Source organism: Cyprinodon variegatus, unplaced genomic scaffold (assembly GCF_000732505.1).
Source record: "Cyprinodon variegatus isolate N-32 unplaced genomic scaffold, C_variegatus-1.0 Scaffold623, whole genome shotgun sequence".
In the NCBI taxonomy this organism is placed as follows: Eukaryota; Metazoa; Chordata; class Actinopteri; order Cyprinodontiformes; family Cyprinodontidae; genus Cyprinodon; species Cyprinodon variegatus.
The window spans coordinates 75,907-90,637 of NW_015151076.1; the positions used below are offsets into that span (position 1 = coordinate 75,907).

General features: G+C 36.6%; 2 protein-coding genes across 2 annotated transcripts in view; one reads left to right on the forward strand and one right to left on the reverse strand.

The window, feature by feature from the left end:
• Positions 1-5,668, reverse strand: part of tmem57 (transmembrane protein 57) — an 18,800-nt gene extending 13,132 nt beyond the window's left edge. The window contains exons 1-2 of the mRNA XM_015393074.1: positions 5,405-5,668; positions 2,077-2,218 (exon numbers count right to left, since the gene is read on the reverse strand). Coding sequence (XP_015248560.1) covers positions 2,077-2,218; positions 5,405-5,484 — 222 coding nt within the window. The 5' untranslated portion in view covers positions 5,485-5,668. The remainder of the gene's footprint in view (positions 1-2,076; positions 2,219-5,404) is intronic.
• Positions 5,669-6,492: 824 nt separating this feature from the next.
• LOC107096418 (ammonium transporter Rh type A-like) lies at positions 6,493-13,668 on the forward strand. Its single transcript, XM_015393059.1, has 10 exons — positions 6,493-6,653; positions 6,859-7,042; positions 7,435-7,585; positions 7,742-7,889; positions 8,598-8,761; positions 10,380-10,517; positions 10,597-10,724; positions 10,805-10,884; positions 13,342-13,415; positions 13,514-13,668. Exons 1-10 carry the CDS (start codon positions 6,503-6,505, stop codon positions 13,538-13,540), a joined length of 1,245 nt encoding a protein of 414 aa, XP_015248545.1. The 5' UTR covers positions 6,493-6,502; the 3' UTR covers positions 13,541-13,668.
• The last annotated feature ends 1,063 nt before the right edge of the window (positions 13,669-14,731 follow it).

A 14,731-nucleotide genomic window follows, 5' to 3' on the forward strand; every position in this document is an offset into this window, starting at 1 on the left:
ACCGAACCGAACCGAAAACCGTGACCACGAAACCGTGAACCGAACCGTGGATTTTGTGAACCGTTCCACCCCTAATATATCTATTAGTCGTGGAAACCTGATCAGAGCTAAATATTTTCATCATTAAGGAAAATACTGGTATAAGACGGGGATGCACAAATAAAATCCATGTTTTTATTGTATATTATTTTATATACACAGCGAGTAAATTATGAGAAATATGGATTAAAATGTTAGCTCGTTAGCAAGCTTGACTTTTTTTGGAATAAATAAAAACTAAAATCTACTCTTAGTAAACTTTGAAGCCATGCCACTATTTCAAGTTATTCGATGATAACTTTCATATTTACCCGTTGGAAAGTGACACGCTAAAGATAAAACATTGATCAAACTAAATATATTCAGATTAGCCTAAAAATCACCAGAGAAGAGAAGTTTTAACTTGGAAAGACCAGAAAAACACTGGACTTGATGAAGAGTAGGGATTAGGGCTGGGCCAGTATTTGCATTTGCAATATAATCGCAATTTAACAAAACACTACCTTCAGATCGCAGAGGAAACCAATTATAATCACACTATATTTAACAAGTGTAAGACACTGCAGTTCACGCTCGGCGGTAAAACACATGAAGTGTCTTTGTCGTCACAATGAAAGGTATTTTTGCAGCTAGCATGCAGCTCTGTGCACACAAGTAGAAGCCCTTTTAGACACAAAGACAACAGTAAAGTCTTACAACAAATGACTCTGGATAAGAAGGATTTCAAAAACTGAAAGGCGGGGGTGAACAAAAAAAAAAAAACCTGGCAAGTTTGGGTTTAGGGTAAAGGAAATCCGAAATAAAACCGCAAATGCAATTCTGTTAAAATAATGGCAATTTAGATTTTTGGCAAAATCGTTCAGCCCTAGTTGGGATAACTCTAAAATAAGTCTTGATTCAGCCAAGGTGGTTTCTTCAAATAAAAATGTAAACCTGCACAATAAATTCTGCCTAAGTCTGCATGACTGGACTGCATTAGTTATTCATGTATAAAATACATGAAATTAATAAACACATGAATATAAATCCTTGACAAAACATTTTTTTCTCTAAGACAGGATCTGTTGTGAGTTTTTGTTTTATACAGAAATTGAGTTGAAAACAAACTAAAGAATTGCTGGTGAGAAGTTAGAGGGCATATTGTGTTAGCTTTGCATGTTGGCAAAAAAAAAGGTAACAATAAGCTTTTCAAAATAATATCAGTTACTTCAGGTACTCTACAGAAATGAGGAAATAATTGTGATAAGGTCAGAAATACTTTTATTACACAGCGAAGTTAAAACACTTCCTGATTTTATGCTCGTTTCCATTCTATTGTAAAAATGAAAGCTGTTTTTTAAATGTTCAATTCAACAGTCACATCACATCTAACAGTTCAGATAAAAATCATATTGCAAGAAATGAGAGCTAAATGTAAACAACTGATGCCATCCATGAAAAAAAAAAAAAAAAATCCAGATATTTCAAAAAACAGGAAACTCTATTAATCCCCCAGCTCTGGCAATGTAGTAAAAGGATTTACATCGTGTTGGATAATTAGTCCTTTTTTGCCACTTCTTATCTTTATTCATGACATTTCGAAATTGCTTCACAACTGAGAATGAAAATAACGTTTCAGTTAAAACAAAGCTATTCTCTTCAGGTTAAAATCTGGATTTGTTTGCTCCATGATGTTTCATAATAGCTATGTGTCACTAACCAAACGCTAAGGTGACGGTGCAAACCCTCATTCAAAGTATGCTGAAAGGAAAGGTGGTTGGGTTCTTGCAATGGTAATACAAACTAATACAGAGGTCTATCACTTCATGCTTAAAAAGAATTAGTTTTATTGATCTAGATAGAAGGAAGGAACATCTTAATGGCATGTTTTGCAACATTCTTCTTTCGATTTTAAATCTGATGTACATATCTGTGTCTTAGCTGTCAGAGGGAGGAATAAACGGTTTCTGAAAGCCTTCTGTAGCTTATGATTTGTGTTGGTGTACAAAGTTTGTATAGAGGCTCTTCAATTAGTTGGTATAGTCCACATCAACTCACCAGTCCCTGGTATCGGAAGGAGTCGTACACACTCCGCATGAAGAGCCAGAAGGGCCAGAGGTACTCAAACCTGAACTCAAGCACAAAGTCTGCCAGCAGCACCAGAGCCCACACAACCAGGAACTTCAGGTACAGGAAGGTACTGGAACAAGAAAAGAAAAATATAGTTTTTAATCACACGTTCTTATAAAGCGCTGATCAAAAATAACTTTCCAACGTATTCTTCATAAAATAGGTGCTCCCATCAGCTGCAACTCCTCCTCTGTTTGCATGCCAGTTGTTATATTGGAGAGGAGGCTACAGTTCATGTCATTCTTCCTGAAACAGCCTTTTTTTATTGTATGTTTAATTTGGGAACAGGGAATGATAATGTCTAAGTCAACATATCTAGTATGTTCTTTACTACACATTTGTTCCTATTCCTGTTAACAGGATTTATACAGGAATGAGTAACTTTAATTTAATGCTGTTAGAAATAATTTTAATGCTAGCATCAGGGTACCCATGACTCTCATATAAACACGGCAAAATCCTTCGTCACCTTTACCATCGACACCTTCCTCGTTTTCCAGCCACCTTTGTTGAAATTAGCATTTTTCTAATTCTTTATTTTTTTTCTCCGCCTCGAGCTTCTTTTCCGAACATACAGCTTTACGATCAACCGGAAGCAGTTCCTGTGCAAATATATCGCAATAATAATATTGTTTTTATAATTATTTTTTTTTAATAAAGCATTTTAAATGCCACAATAATCACATTTAATTGGAATGCCAATTCAGGCCTTAATTAAAAAATTTATAATTTAATGAGTTTTAATGATTTTTAATGATCCGTGGAAACCCTGTGTTAAGGACAGAACCGGGACCTACAGCTGAAATTTGATTCACCTAAAGACTGAAGGATTGTTTTCAAATAAGAAACAGTTTGTTAGTTCATTTAGGTGAAGGAGAAAATCAACTTATTAAATGTGTAAATAATTTATATCTGATCTTCACTGAAAATTAATCCCGTTATGATAATAAATATGTTTTTAACATCTTGCCACATAGTAAAATATGTAACTTTCACCTGAATAAAGTTTCTATTATAAGTTAAATTCATATGTTTCAGCTAATTTAAAGGAAGGGCCATTAATCACAGTTTTTGTTGTACTTTAATTTAAAAAAAAAATACACTATGTACTCATCTGCAGGTAACTTATGATCAACATACATGATCCAAGAATTATTGCTGTTCCAATACGGTAGTTACCTTATTTTCTATCCCACATACATGACTTTAAATGCTGTCGTCATGACACACCTATTTAAATCAGATATTAGGCATAATATTGTTGTTGCATGCATGAGTTGAAGCCCATTGGCAGTGAATTCAAGTGATGCACTTAGTCCAAGCATCACATTAAATTATGTATAATACAAAGATATACTAATAAAGCGATTAAGCACTAGGCTGGGATGCTTTTACGATTATATTCAAAGGGATGTTCATTTTGGTTGATTTTATGTTTTAGTTCTTTTATCTTCTATATTTTTTTATTCATTTTATAATGTTTTTATCAACCTTAGTGGATTTTATGGTGTTTGCATTTCAGCTTTCATGCACTTTGGTCCTATTGGTTTATTAAAGTGCCATATAAATAAAGTCAGATTAGATCTAGATGTGAGAGGGGGATTTTACTTAATGCTGTGATTATTCTCACTTTTGTTTTAGTTTAAAAGGAGATATAAAGTTGGATTATGACTGAAATGTGAGCTGGTAATTTTGACGGCAGCAAAATAATTTTTAATCTGCCCAATATCTTCAGACCTCAATGTTTAACCCTTTATAGGGTAAGTTACCATTTTTGATCACTTGCCCTTAGAAATTGAGTCTCCCGTCCCACAGTGAGGTCTAGAAGCACAAGATCTATACCCAGCCATTCAGCTAAGACACTGCTACATGGCTGTACATCTTATTTTGGCATTTGAACAATTAGATGAGCCCTTGAATGAAATATTAGCTACTGTCAATTAAGTTTGGATAAAAAAGTTAACAAGAAAAAAAAGGTAAAATGCTGATTGAAAAAGATTTAAAAAGTAAAGTTAAAAAGTTAATAAGCCTAGTTAACCCTTTCTATGGCACCCAGTGAAATACTTTGAAAATCAAAATCCCTATTACCTTTGTAACATTAAAGAAACATGAATATTTTGATGGCAAAAATTAATATCAATGTAATAACAAGAAATGGCAACTTGCCCGAAAATATTAATAAAAATAAAAGTTCTTCAATTAGAAATTCATGAAAAACACTCTTAGAGCACAAGAAACATTATTATTTTTATTTTTTTTTGGTCCAACATAACCTTAGAGGCATTAATGCTGATACTGGTACTTACATGTTTTAATTAATAAACCTAACTATAATTGTTTACTGGTCTTATTAACTTTTTAACTTTTCAATTAGCTTTTAACTTTTTTTTCCAACTCAATTTACAGTATGTAATATATCATTCAAGGGCTCATCTAATTGGTCAAATGCCAAAATAAGATATGCAGCCATGTAGCAGGATCTTTGCTAAATGGATGGATATAGATCTTGTGCTTCTAGATCTCACTAAATGAGGGGGGGGGGGGGGTTCATTCTTGTAAGGGAAATAAAGGGTTAACAAATATATTTAGGTTTATAAACTACAAAATGTAAGTAACAGTATCAGCATTAATGTCTCTAAGGTTATGTTTGACCAAAAAAAAAAAAAAGTTTCTTTCACTCTTAGAGTATTTTTCATGAATTTCTAATAGAATAAATTTTGTTATTTTTCTGAATATATTCGGGCAAGTTTCTTGTTATTACATTGACGTTCACTTCTGCCATCAAAATATCCATATTTTTTTAATGTTACAAAGGAAATAAAGTCTTGTCCTGGACTGCAATAACACTATTGGCCTATAAAGGGTAAACTAGTGGCTGATTGACTGATTGACTGGGCTATAAATAAAGGAAGCCACCCTGTCAGCTTCAGTTTAGCTCAATAGATGAACATAAACCTCCAGTGAAGCTGCCTTACACAGCAGGCTACCTTTGACAGGAGCTTTCTGGGATTTAAACTGATATTCTGAGCTGTTGGGTTAGTAAACTGTGTATCGCTGCTCCAAAATAAACCCAATGACATAGCTCAGAGCAGGCTGTAATGGGGCCTAGCAGCTTAGTTAGCTCAACAGCTAATGGTACCTGCAGCCAAATATCTACAGCTAGGTTGTATAACAGCACCTCCCGCGGAGGCGGCTCACTCTACGGGGTCCAAACTTGGTCAGAGCCGTGGTGTTTAGGTTGTTCCGTGGAAGTTACCTGCCGTATATCCCCTCGGTGATTCGGTTCCGTTTTAAGGGCCGTCTTAGTTTGCTGCAGTCCGCATTGCGCCGCTTCATCCTCCTCCCCTTGGCTTCGGCCTTCGAGTAACAGCTATAATCTTATCCAGTTTTCTTGCGTATAATGACAATGATAATAAATAAAATAAGCGTGGTGTGTGTGTTGCTGTTGTTATTATTATACCCCCCCCTGCTGAACAGAAAGAAATAAATAAAGGACTCAGTTCAGGATCCTCCTCTTTTTCTGTTAGCGCACGCTCAATAAGCACAAACCGCGCTTGGTTGTATGTACGTGACGTTGACGGACAGACCGGACAGCCAATTAGCTTTTCTGTTTTCTTTGACTGAGCGGTTCACTGACCAATCAGATTTCACCAAAGGAGCTCGCTCTCTTCTGTCACAGACAACGGAGGAACTGCGTTTAGAGCGTCTCACCAACCAGCCAATCATATCTCTTGTGAACAAATCCACGAAATCTGATAAACCAATCAAAAACTGAAAGGGGCGGTATATTTCCAGAAGGCTTTTTGGTTTTATTATGAGGAAGAATGTGCTGCCAGTGGTGCAAAATGTTCTTTTTGTCACTTACAAAAACAGCCATTCCACCAATTGAGGCTATTTACATCAGGGGCCTCTGTGAATGGACGGACAGGGCCAAAGGCGCTGAATATATGCTTTGTTTAAGGTAGCATGTGAGAAAAAAGATAAGAAATGAGAAAATGTTAATATGTAAAGTTGGTATATATAGTAGATTTTTTAAAAATAGCCAATAAAATGTATCTAAAACAGAAAACAATAATAATCATCACGTCTTTATTGAATCATTTGAAGAGATGTATGCAAATCAACATTATTTTGGTTTACATTTTTTGTGATAAAAATACATATAAACATAACCATTTTTTATTATTATTATTTGATTATACATGGAAGAGTTGGGTTCTTTTATTATCACTTTTTAAAATATACAGACATGTGTTCCTGTCCATCAGCTGATAAAGAGCTGAGTGGGTTGCGCCCAGTTTCAAACCGTCTTGGCAAACATCTATGTGTCAAAAGCAGAAAAAACACTGACCAAATGGCTCCTAAATACGCTCCAAGCCTTCGCTCCCGCTTGGCTCCTATACTTCTTATTCTGCAAACTGGATTCTTTATCATAGCTGCACTTTGCTTTGAGTACAAGCAGTTCATCAGACTTGACAGGGAGGCCTTCATCGACTTTTACCCAGGTAAGGTTTAACATTTGTTGCGAGCAACATGATTTTCATTTTTGCATCATAACAGTTATCAAAAACTGTTAATTATTTTGAAATGCGTTAATTATCAATTATTTACAATTTATTAACAGGTCATGCTGATATACTGCTGTTAATTATAGTGGATTCACTGGACTTTATTTGTGACTGAGGGCTTCTGCTGTTTTTTTTTTTTCAGAGTTCCAGGATGTGAATGTGATGCTGATTCTTGGTTTTGGCTTCCTGTTTACCTTCCCAGTGCGGTATGGCTTCAGTGGCTCTGGGTTCAACCTCCTTGTTGCCGTCATTGCAACCCAGTGGGCACTCATACTGAATGGCATTAATTCCTGGTATAACACCAAAATCAGAATTGATTTAAAAAGGTACAGTTAAAAAGTAAAAGTGTCGATTTATTACAGTTATTTGCCTCAAGAATAGAGAAACATTACTACTGATTCATTTCAAAAGCTTTTTTTCCTGTTCATTTTGAGGATCAGAGCTTACAGCACATAAAAACCCTCAAAGTTTATTTCTTAGAAAACTGAAATATTATTATAATATATATTAATACACAGAAAAGTCGAGAGGAAAAATCTATTATCTATTTTCTGAAAAAGAAATAAAAATATCCAGGAGAATAATTACATATTTTGCAGTACATCAAAAGAAATACACTGAAAAAAACTTTTTAATGATGTTCTAATTTCCAAACATGCATGTATAGTAAGAATTGCATTCTAAATTTTTTTTTTTTGGCAAATATTTTTTCATACAGCATTATAAATGCAGAGTTGTGTACCATGTCTGCTCTCATATCAATTGGAGCTGTATTGGGGAAGACAAACCAAGTCCAGCTCATCCTGATTGCTCTGTTGGAAGTGACTGGATTTATCTTAAACCAATGGCTCCTCCTTACGCTCCTGAAAGTAAGACTTGTCCAAGCATTTTCAGTTTTATTCAATGCAAAGCTTTAAAATAATGCCCCAAAAGTCAAATTTTCACTGCAGCTCATTTGAAATTTTGAACACATTTGTTGCAAGAGTTCACAAAGTAGTGATAAAGTGGTTATTTATGGTCTTTAGGTCCGGCCCCTGAACAGCATCATGTTGCTTTTTGTGTTCGGTTCCCTCTTTGGGCTCATGCTGACATGGATCCTGCACAGAAAAACCCAGGAGAAAAGATTTGAGAAGGAGAAATTTGACAACAAGTCTGGGTTGTTCTCAATGCTGGGTAAGAGACTACATTTTGATGTCATGTTAAGCTGTGCTGAACTTAGACATGGGCTGTTTTGAGGTATTTGAAGTATGACAACCTTGAGTAAAAAATAGTTTCACACAATCAACTCAAACACAATAAAACCCAAATATAGAAAACAATTAAATTGAATTTTATAGAATTTTACAATTTTACTATAAAATAGTTTCATATACTTATGATTATTAACAGAAAGTTATAATAGTTGACTCCAAAGAAGTGTTCCTGTCTATTGGTATCCATAGCAAGTCATTGGATTTAACCCTTTACAGGGCACTCAGTGAAATACTTATAAAATCCAAATTTCAACCCAATAGTGTTATTGGAATCCAGAAAAAGACCTTATTTATATAGTCTGGTGGCAAAAATTCATGTCAATGTAATAACAAGAAACGCCAACTTGCCCGAATATATTAAGAAAAATAACAAATGTGCTTCTATATACTGAGGGTAGGCTTATTACATTTTTTACTTTTCAATTAGCTTTTTACTTTTTTTTCCAAAATTAATTTATAGTAGGCAATATATCATTCAATTCCTCATCTAATTGGTCAAATGCCAAAATAAGGGGGAGCGGGGGGACTCCATTTGTAAGGGATCAAAAATGCTAACTTGCCGTATAAAAGTTTAACTTCACACCCAGCTTCACCATGCTTCCTAAAGAGAACCCCTGTGCCTCTCTAGGCACTCTGTTTCTCTGGATGTTTTGGCCCAGTTTTAATTCCATCCTGGTGGATGAAAACCATAAACTGCGAGCTGTGTGCAACACCTACCTGGCCTTGGCTGTCAGTGCTGTGACAGCAGCTGCTCTGGCTGTGCTCTCCAGTCCCAGAGGAAAACTCAACCCGGTATGATCTGACCCTCTGCATGTTTTCTATTATTTTACAGCTTTATGTATAGTTTCAGGATTCAGGTCCTGTTTATTTATAGACCCAGGCTCGGACTGGTAATCTGGGCCAGTCCTAATTTCAACGTGCGAGGGCCGGCCCTCCTTAAATCATACCAGCCCCCAACACTTACTCTTTGGCCAAAGCACCTACCTGTGATAGTAAATAACTCAAGAAGTTCAAGAAGTAATCCAACGTTAACTACCTAAATGATGCATGCAGTATATATAGCCCTTCCTTGTCATGTACATCCTTGTGACGGTTGGGATATGGTGTCATTTTCTATTTCTTCAATCTGTAAAATCCTTGCAACAAACTAAATTGTAATAAAAAACTAAAATGCTTTCTTTAAATCAAACTGCGATGTTCCTCTTGCATTTGGCAAATTTATGTCAGAATATTTTTGCTAAAATATATTGCGTTGCATGATGGGCTTTTGCATCTAAAGGCTAACGTTTCCAGTTGTCACTACCCGATCCGTCCCCGAAGCACGATACATTCTGCGCATGCGCGAAAATGATAAAATAAATTATGTAATTATGGTAATAAAACTGCTTATTTCTATCCTTAACTCACTAAAGAATGCTAGTACACATCTGTAAAAAATGTTTAAAGACTTTTGTGAGACAATTTTTATGCTTTTTACATTTTCTTCGTTAAACTGCTTCTCTGACGTCATCAGACATGCTCATAGCAGTCCAGCAAAATATAATTAAACCATTTTCCTCTGCATTTTAATAGTTTCTTTCTTTAGATGACACACTAAATAGCATAAGGTTAAAAAGAAACGAAAACATAAAACTCAAAAAGATTAGATTTATGTTTAAATCCAACGCCGAAAAAGTAAGCCCCCGGAAGTAGCGTAGGATCTCATTTTCCGGTGCAGATCGGGAAGAGACGAGAGATAAAACAGAAAAGATTTAAAGGCATCTTTTTTGTCAGGGAATACATTTTTATCCTTTAACACATTATATTTTAGTACGTTTACTATTTTTGGGGAGGGAACATGTCATTTAGGTATTTTTAACAAAATAAAATCAAGGACGACCCGCATGTATATCAGGATGCGCATATGAGCTGATGACGCATGTGCAGAACGGATCATGCTTCCGGGACGGATCGGTATAGCGACACCCGTCTTACGTGTATTGTTGCCAGGTTGGTATGTTTCCCAATCTGGCAGTTTAGGATGGCGATCTATGAGTAAAAAATGTTTTTCTTTAGATTTATGGCCTAAGAGATCAATAGACTTTGGTTCAAATTGATTTCGTGTATCCAGGCGGCTTACAATCTTTTTTGGGCTGGAAAACGTGAGTCAATGACGGCGCTGTATGTGTAAGTAGGTGTCTGGCTGGCTTTGTGAAAGTGTTACGCAGCAGCAGTCACTGTCATGTCCGTGTTAATAACCAAAGGCAGTAAAACCGCATTATAGAAGTCTTGTTAATGGTTGGGGGTCCATAAGCGGACCGATGTAGATGGAAAAATGCCAGAGGTGAGAATCATTCCCAGTCCGAGCCTCCATAGACTTTAGGGAGAACTGAAATGTCAGCAATCATTTCTCAAAATTTTCCATCCCCAGATCCAAATGCAGTCAAGTATTCTTTCCGGTGGTGTTACTGTCAGTGTTTCCATGTCAGTAGTTGAACATCCGTGGGAAGCCATGGCACTCGGATTCACTGCTGCTGTGATATCAGCTGTTGGGTTCAGATATCTGAAGGTCTTTATCTACTAAATCACATTAACTCAATGCTTTCCTAAAATCTACACTTTAAACCTTGAGTCAATTCTGATTCCAGAACCTAATGCTGATTGCTTATGAGTGCCATGACACCTGTGCTGTCCTGAGCACCTATGGACTCCCTGGTCTGTTGGGGTGGCTCGTACAGCTTATCCTGCAGATAAAGAACTCTGATGATCACACGGTGTAAGAATGCAGCCAAATTGTGAAATGCTTTATAAGAATAAGGTGCAGAGCCGTGAAATAATGGTTTTGTTTTGCTTTAGGATGCTCCGTTTCGTTGTGTTTCACATGTGCGCCCTCTTTATCACCATCTCTGTAAGCTTGTTGACGGGAATCCTAACAGGTATGTTTGTTCTTATATATCTAAGTGTGTATTTTGGGTTGATTTTGATTATATGATTTACAGCAAATAAACAGACAAGATTTTTGCAAGTTTTTGCATTTCTTAGCAGCGTAACCTTGTGGTTAAAAAATAAGAAACCCAAGTCTCCATCTTGTCTGTCATCCGTTGTCTATGGAGTTAAGCTCAGGTTCTGCATGATAAATCCCTGTTATTCCAGATTCATTAAACTGGTATGTTTAGTGATGTTGGCAGGTATAAAAAAAATCCAGCTGGAAAATGATAGAATTTCTCTAAAGTTTATCAGCAGAGGAGATGGATGCGTTTAACCCACCGGGGGAATGGCTCTCCTGACTCTTCATTTGAAAGAAAAAGAACACTAGACCAGCACCAATATATTTCCCTCTAGCTTTGATTTTCTCCTGTAATTTTGATTTCTCAGTAATTCAATTCAATTCAATTCAGTTTATTTAAATAGCACCAATTTACAACACATGTCATCTCAAGGCACTTTACAATTCACCAGATCATACAGTCAAATTGATTCAAAGTTTTCTAACTAAGGAAAACCAGTTGATTGCATCAACTCATTCACTCAAAGGCAATCCCTCACACTAAGCATGCTTGTAGCGACAGTGGAGAGGAAAAGCTCCCTTTTAGCAGGAAGAAACCTCCAGCAGAACCAGGCTCAGTGTGAGCGGCCATCTGCCGAGGCTGACTGGGGTTCAAGGAGACAGAAGCAGAGATACAAAAAGCAGCTGTAAAAGGCGGCCCCGTCCAGGAAACACACAGTTAGGCAGACGAGCTCCGAGCCAACTCCCATGTCAGAGGATGAAGAGAGCACATCCAACCAGTCACGGTCAGAGAAACAGGACTACACTGGAAAAACAGGCTGATCTCCAACATCTAGAAACAAAGGTGTTGATGGTCGCAGCAGTAATACATTTCTAAAGTTGGTCGTGGTTGACTTAAAATAAGTAATGTAATAGCTTAAAGCTAGACTTACACTGTGTGATATTTTCGCCTTTTTCAGGACGATCTATCAGTCGTGCAAGAATTTTTCATTCAGGCCCACTATCAGTCTGGTCGGTCGTTGTGTAGTGCACAGGGGTTAAAGAGGGGCGATCAGCATCTTACGACCACCTCCTGATAGGAATCGTAAGGTGTGGAGGAAATAAAACATGTTCGAAGTTCAGTCGGCCGTCGTGGGCAAATCGCTCATTGGGCGTGCAGAAACGAGGATTCTTCTTCTTTTCTCTAGTGAGCTTCATATTCCTCTTCTACTTGTTTGGCCTCCAGATTGACGAGTCCGAGTAGCGCCATTTCACTGCGGAGCTGAGTCCGACAGGGTTTTTAGACGTACGGTGTGAGCAGGTAGATCACATCAGAGCGCCGGGTCGCACAGACTAAGAACATACATCGTGAGCTGTGAACTTTCAAACGCTGTGGTTTCGTCGTACAGTGTGAGCTGTAGCTGCACGCAACAAGTGAAAAAATCGTACAGTGTACGCCCGGCTTAAGCCCAGGTTATAAATATGCTGATGTTGCCGCTCCAGGAGCACCGACTCCAACCAGAGCCCAAGACTAGAGACTCCAAAAAACCCTTCATAATCTGTTAAAGCCAGGCATACACTGTATGATATTTACAACCGTTGCATGCAGCTACAGCTCACACTGTACAAATAAACAACAAGGTTTAAAACTTCACAGCTCACAATGTATGTTCTCACACTGTGCGAACCGATCTAAAAACACATCGGACTCTGCAGTGAGATGGAGCTACTCGGACTCGTCTATCTGGAAGCCGAACGAGTAGAAGAGGAATATGAAGCTCACTAGAGAGAAATGCGTTGCCTTGGCAATCTGTGCAATTTTGTGCTGAAAGCCCTAAAAAGAAAAGGCGACTACGTATTTGGACAAAGACATGGCAGAGCAAACGTGGTTACTATGGTCTGTTAATTTTACAGAAATAACGCCATTTCACTCGCAACATCACCGTTCTTCTGTGTTTTCGTCTGAGACGAAGAAGAAGAATCCTTGTTTGCTCACTGAGTGATTTGCTCACGACGGCCGACTGAATTTCTAACATGTTTGATTTTTTTCCTGACCTCAAGATTCCCGATTGTTTAGAAACGCCAGTTTGAGGCTTCCTTTCTGTGAACAGCACCAATGACTGTCAGCCTCGGTGTCTTTCACAAAATATTTCTGTTTAAGAAGATCTGTTGATTTTTAGAGAAACTGAATTCTTGCTTTTTATTATCCCTAAGCTTTAGCCAGTCGTCTTCAGGAAAATATACTAAATATCAGAATGATTGTTTTAACGATAGTTTGAATTGATGTAAATCTGATATTTAGACTTAAAAATCTAGATAAATGCATGTACGCTATGATAAATGTACTTAAAGCAAAGATTTGGGTATTTTAAAGATGCCATTGACCAATATTCATTCTCTTTTCAAGCATTTCTTCTGAAGTGGAAATTTTGGAGAACACCACAAAACAACAAATGCTTTGATGATCAGGCTTTCTGGGAGGTATCATCTAATACGTCTAAGCCAAAAAAACAATAACAAAAAAAGTTTCAACGTCTTCATTGTTATTAATATTTTTTAAATATTTGGTGTTTTTTCAGTTTCCAAACCTTGTGGTACGAAAGTAAGAAGACGAAGGGACAAGTCGATCAGATCTGATCCTGGAAGTACATCCATCTTTGCAACCCAATAAAACTTTATAATGTTGTTTTTTTTACATTTCTGAGGTGTAAAAATAAATGTTTTTGTGTAAAAGAAATAAAAATAAAGGCTGAATGATAAGGAGATAAAAATCCAACTCATTTATTATGCAGCTTGTTAAATGATGTAAACAAACAGACACAATGTGAAGAGAACGAAACTGCTTTACTGTTATAACCCTGTTATAACTTTTTACTTATGTCTGACCTGCAATGTGAAATAAGCTAATTTAGTATTTAATTCAACTTAGTCAAGAGCAGATGAACTGTTAAAGCTGGAGAAAAATAAATCCAAAAAACACAAAGGTTAAGATTCAATAAATAAATAAAATATCTCCCTATAATTCCACTATAAAGTTTTCAAAATTTCAAGGATGTTTTATAAAGAAGTGAGCCGTTCCAAGGAGATGTTGCAGCAAAGCTCCTCTATTTAGATTTGGGCTTAAACACAACCTAAAAACCACAATAAGAACATAGATACAATCCGGCTGCAAAAACCTGAAAGTTTAAACTTTACAGACGTCTGAAGAGATTTCGATTTAATTTAATTACCTATAATACAGTAAAAACATAAATAATACATTCTAATTTAAAAAGATAAAAAAGGTTAAAAATAAAAAGATCATGAGTTTCAAGTTTCTTTTTGCAAAATTAATACATTTTGTGGGAAAAATGGCAACACCAGGATATACAGATGGCTTTTCTGCAAAAAAAACACAATAATAGCAAGATGATCTGCTGCATTAGAGTGCTTATACTTTGTTAATTTTTCTGAGACCTGAACTGCCTAATGAACGCTACATTGCAATAGGGATAAATGGCACTTATGAGGCACTACCACTGATCTCTATTTATTCACTGGATTCCTGATTGCCCGAAAAAAGTAAAGCCACCATCCGGCATGCTGGTACCCCCCGACTCCCACCGAGACACGAAGAAAAAATGACTACTTGTGTAGCATTTGGCTGCAAAAACAAGAAGTTTAACGGCTGTGTGTATCGTTCAAATCGGTCAAATCTTTGAGTTGCTTCATTTTTTATCAATATATGCATACATATATGTGTGTAAGATGTAATTACCATAACAATGTAATAAATACATGTGTATTACTTGCACATC